This window comes from Limulus polyphemus, unplaced genomic scaffold (genome assembly GCF_000517525.1).
Source record: "Limulus polyphemus unplaced genomic scaffold, Limulus_polyphemus-2.1.2 Scaffold6108, whole genome shotgun sequence".
Taxonomy (NCBI): domain Eukaryota; kingdom Metazoa; phylum Arthropoda; class Merostomata; order Xiphosura; family Limulidae; genus Limulus; species Limulus polyphemus.
Genome location: NW_013671718.1, coordinates 52,671 through 58,287, shown reverse-complemented (window position 1 = coordinate 58,287; position 5,617 = coordinate 52,671). Strand labels below are relative to the sequence as shown.

Below are 5,617 nucleotides of genomic sequence, written 5' to 3'. Positions count from 1 at the left end.
TGACACTTCAACAAGAACATCTGTCCATTTGTAAGATATACTTTCACAGAGATTGTAACGAAGACACTTCAACAAGAACATCTGTCCATTTGTAAGATATACTTTCACAGAGATTGTAACAATGACACTTCAACAAGAACATCTGTCCATTTGTAAGATATACTTTCACAGAGATTGTAACAATGACACTTCAACAAGAACATCTGTCCATTTGTAAGATATACTGTCACAGATATTGTAACAAGACACTTCAACAAGAACATCTGTCCATTTGTAAGATATACTTTCACAGAGATTGTAACGAAGACACTTCAACAAGAACATCTGTTCATTTGTAAGATATACTTTCACAGAGATTGTAACGAAGACGCTTTAAATAAGTAAAAATTTAACTAAATTCTGAACACACATATATCAAGTTTCTCTTGTGTCATAACGTTTGAACGTGTAACTCTGGTGCTTCACTAGTATTTAAGATATTTATTTAACCAATATTAGAGTTTTTGAATCTTTGTGTACCCTTCTCAGATCTTAAATCTTTTTCAGTATCAATCTCAGCAGACCCCATTAAAATTAGTAGCTTATTTGTTTTTGTTGTAGCTGAATTTTTTCATCAGAAATATTCAGAACAGAGAAATTATATGAATGGCACTTCTGTAAATAATAAGAATTCAACTTGAAAAGTTGTCATAACTCAAAAGAACATTATTCAAAATAGAATAACAACAATGAAACTAATAAAAAAATAAAACTCGGAAAGCTGATCCAATTTTAACTGACCCCGAGTCACTACATTTAGTTTTAGTTTACTGACTTGAGTCACTCTGTTCTTCAATCACTATTTAGTTCGCTAATCTAAATTACTCTTCAATTTCTACAATTAGTTTACAAAAGAAAGATATTACTTTATAGTTAATAAATAAGACACTAGAGTACTGATATCAAATTGAAACTTACTATGATGACATTAGCCAGATGTGCAGCTATGAGGGCATACACGCCACCAGAAGCTCCAGCCAGATATGTATTAGGATCAAATAGTGATGAAGTCAAAGATCCTGAACACAAAGTAATTCAGCAAATCTTCATGAAAAGTTAAGACACAAAATAATATGTGTAAATTACATGCATGTGCTCTCCCTTAAGTTTACTTTGTAATCAGAAAATATAAAGTAAGCGGACCCCCCAGAAAGGTTAAGAAATCATTCTAGGCTACTGTGGGTAGTGTTTATTTAATAAAATAGTACAAAACAAACAAATCCTCAAACAATTATTGTTGCAACTGGTCATCAACTCACAACTTTTCATTTAAATGAAAATTACTAATTTTTTTATAAATATATAAAGATTAATATGTGAGAGAAAAGTTTAAAGTTAGTTTTGAATATCTAAGAAATCAATAAACTGAATTAAATAAAGCCATAAAATAGTACAAAACACACACACACAAAATAAATTCATAAATTGACCCAAACTAAATGTACAATAAATCCATAATTGTACACTAATGTTAAATAAAATCAAGTCCAATTAAGATCATCATCAAAGCCTTCCAGCAGTTATCTGATACCAAGTATATAACTTAATAATATCATCATCAAAGCCTTCCAGCAGTTATCTGATACCAAGTATATAACTTAATAATATCATCATCAAAGCCTTCCAGCAGTTATCTGATACCAAGTATATAACTTAATAATATCATCATCAAAGCCTTCCAGCAGTTATCTGATACCAAGTATATAACTTAATAATATCATCATCAAAGCCTTCCAGCAGTTATCTGATACCAAGTATATAACTTAATAATGATGGTATCCGTACTTACCTCTTGGCTAATCGGTACGGAAATTTTTTTGTTAAGTGCTGGGAACAAGAGTGTGTACATAGAGGGCACTGCTAAAGTATGTTGATTGATCTTGATAAATGAGTATTGATCAAAAGGTGGAGATATACAGTTACAAGTGGTCATATATCTTAGATATTTTTACATTGGTAGTATTGATCAAAAGGTGGAGATATACAGTTACAAGTGGTCATATATCTTAGATATTTTTACATTGGTAGTATTGATCAAAAGGTGGAGATATACAGTTACAAGTGGTCATATATCTTAGATATTTTTACATTGGTAGTATTGATCAAAAGGTGGAGATATACAGTTACAAGTAGTCGTATATCCTAGATATTTTTACATTGTTTTTTTTTTAGGGATTACTTCTAAACTTCTCTAGAAACTAATTTTGTTTTGTAATTTTTTTCTGCGACTTATTTTTTTAAGAAATCTTAACTGATAATTATTAATATTAGCAACTAGCTTTAGTTGTGATTAGTTAATTATAAAAATGAGAATCCCTTTTATTTACATTTACTATTTTTAAAGATGAGTAGAAACTGTTACCACCATACAGAGAAAGTGATTCGAAAGTTTACGGAAATATTATGAATAAAAAGCAGTTTTAAAAGCTAAAAATTAAATATTTTAATATGCATAAAATTAATTGACATTATTATAAAATTAATATTATAATATTAATTAAATTAATATTATAATATTAATATTAAATGAGCTATATATTATAATATATAGCTCAGCAGAATATTTGACATTGCAACATGCCATGTTACAAAATTGTAATGTCCAAATCACACCACTCTTCAATGCATGCATACCATAATTTATCTAGTTTACAAGGATGACACTTTCAACTGTCTGATTGCACAGAAATCCTTAGGTGCTACATTAGGATGACCTTGTTAGTACATCTTCATAAGTAACAGAATGAATACTAATTTAATTCTACAGCTGCTTGAAGTTAAAGAGGAGGTATGGCTGGAAAACTTATCTTGTTAAACCCAAACCCTGTTGATCTCCAAAAGAAATGAAGCCTTTCTTGACTGTGTTGCATACTGTTGTCTGGGGTACACAGAAAGCTTTCGCCACTGATCTTTGCATTCATAGATCTCACCTGTTACAAGACACCACACTTTGTTTACTGTTACTGGAGTACAACTTTTACAAGTCCCTTTCTGGATGGTTCTGATGCCCTAAGTTGATCCATATTTCTTTGTTTTTCAATGTCATAGAGCCCCATCTTGGATATTCTATCCAAGTGTATGAATATTTTGCATCAGAAAGGGCTGTTATGTACAAAAGTGATAAATCTCAAAAATGTAACTTTGATATATGCCATTCTACTGTGACTTTATACTGGCTGTGGTTGTCACATGACTTACTGGTTTTTGTATTAAAAATCATTTTAATATAATGTATGTAACATAAGCAATTAATTTTATGTTCTGCAAAGAGCTACATCAAGAGTACCCATCTGCTAGTCCATCAGAGAAATACGTAATTAGGTATGTAAGGTATACACCCACTAGTCCACTAGTAAAATGTGATAGGTGTTAAGTTATATTATGCACCCGCTAGTCCACCAGCGAAATACAGAAGTCCCACTCTCCACCACTTGTGCACCAGTAAAATGTGACAGGTATTAAGTTATATTACGCACCCGCTAGTCCACCAGCGAAATACAGAAGTCCCACTCTCCACCACTTGTGCACCATCTCCAGAGGAATCCCCAGCAACAACTGAATCATGATGTTGAAAAAGATGTGAACAGCCCTAGAATAAAAAAAAACAGTCATCCCTAATATAGTTTTAATTTTATTTATTGGCAAATTACAAGTTATTACTACAAAGATTTGATGCACACTTAGCACGAGAATAAGTTAATAAAATATTTGAGGTAACAGGATAAATTTTTCTTCTAACCAATATTTCTAATTTATAAAAACCTAAGCATTCATACGCACCCAGCATGAATAAGCATGTAAGTGATGAACCTCCAGGCCTCTTTGCGACGATAAGGGTTGTAGATGAGGGAACTGTGAATGGGAACAGGACCGGCAGCACTTAGTTCTTTCAGTTTTGCACAGTAATAAATAAAGACACCAAGCTACAAGAAGAAGAAAATTACGACAGGAATAGCTTAGATGTTTTAACCCAGGCACAAAGCAAACTTTTAAAATTTACGGTTTGATGTAATCACAGTGTTCGTGAAACGCCTTCCATATGTATACTTTACTAATGTAAGGATGTTGGGCTTTGAAAGAAATGCTCTTATAGGCATGTACTTGGGGCTGTACAACTTTAATTATCACAATGGGTTACCACATTTTCTGCAAAGAAAATATAAGTATATTCTATATAAAAGTGAAAAATGCATATATCTTATAAACGTGGATTTAAATTAAAGACACACCCTAGTGAAGTATATATATATATATGTATGTACATATATAAATAAATACACACTGTATAATATGGGTTTTATCTTTCTCACCTCTCCTAGACTGGCTATAATCATGAACAGTGGAGGAGGCATACAGCTATACTGCTCCAAGTATTTTCTCACTGTGGTGGCTCGTTCTGACTTTGGAACTACGGTCATCGCCACAATTCTAACAAGCCTCTGGAACTTTGGTCTAGCCAAACCCAATTCCATAGCATGAACCTGCAATTATATGTGTGTTAACTGATTAATGTAAACCTCGTTCTTCCTGGAAATGATGAAAAAAAAAACGTTTTATAAAAACTAAGATTATTTGAGCTCCATATTTTTTAAAACACATGATGTAATTATTCTAATTACAAATTCACTAAACTTCCCAGTGGAATAAAGTATTCACATAATAAAACAAAAATTAAATTATTGTGAATTATTAATATCCAGTGATTGACTGTTTATGAGCTACCACGGTGACATTTTACAGTAAGCATTAAGACTTTTATTACAAGTACAGCGAAACCCCCGATTTAACGCGAATTTGGATATAACGCAATGGGTCATTTACTCTTTCAACACTGGCTCGGTCCCTTGTGACCGACCTCGTAACCATAACTTCATTATAGTTTACATACTAATAACTTTTAATATTTTAAGTGTATCTTTACAAAACCACGGTGACATTTTACAGTAAGCATTAAGACTTTTATTACAAGTACAGCGAAACCCCCGATTTAACGCGAATTTGGATATAACGCAATGGGTCATCTACTCTTTCGACACTGGGTCGGTCCCTTGTGACCGACCTCGTAACCATAACTTCATTATAGTTTACATACTAATAACTTTTAATATTTTAAGTGTATCTTTACAAAACCTCGATTTAGTGCGACCCCGCTTGTTTTGCGATGACATTTTATGGACCTCAACGATCACTTTATAATGGGGCTACACTGTAAAACACATTTACTAAAATTGAAATCATAATAGAGAGATATTATGAACACTGTTAGCAGACTTTAACATTATCACATTATTGGTCAAGAAATACAGGAACAGTAAAAAAAAAAAAAGGTCCCATTCACAAGTTAATTATCTTCTTAAATAACTCGTTTCAAACCGTATGAAATACCCTTACTTCACCTTATTAAACACAATGATGTCACCATATTTAACATTTTATTAAACAACATTAATTCACTTTAACAAATAACCCTTTCAAGACAGGTCATGGGTGAAAGGCCATGTCATCTTGTTTGTTGAATCGCATCAAAAATTTTATTGAACTACTATTTCATGAATTTATGTCAATAACTTTGGCATCA

General features: G+C 31.9%; 1 protein-coding gene across 4 annotated transcripts in view; it reads right to left on the bottom strand.

The window, feature by feature from the left end:
- Positions 1 to 946: 946 nt before the first annotated feature.
- Positions 947 to 5,617, bottom strand: part of LOC106473360 (rhomboid-related protein 2-like) — a 10,867-nt gene continuing 6,196 nt past the window's right edge. Inside the window, exons 5-8 of one of the 4 annotated variants that reach the window (XR_002613670.1) lie at positions 4,350 to 4,520; positions 3,820 to 3,962; positions 3,427 to 3,628; positions 947 to 1,058 (exon numbers count right to left, since the gene is read on the bottom strand). Coding sequence is in view for 2 of the 4 variants with exons in the window: in XM_022401800.1 (XP_022257508.1) it covers positions 3,508 to 3,628; positions 3,820 to 3,962; positions 4,350 to 4,520 (435 nt within the window). In the remaining 2 variants the exon portion in view is untranslated. Of the gene's footprint in view, positions 1,059 to 3,262; positions 3,629 to 3,819; positions 3,963 to 4,349; positions 4,521 to 5,617 lie in introns of those variants that run through there. The other 3 variants (XR_002613671.1, XM_022401801.1, XM_022401800.1) reach the window with 3 other exon arrangements.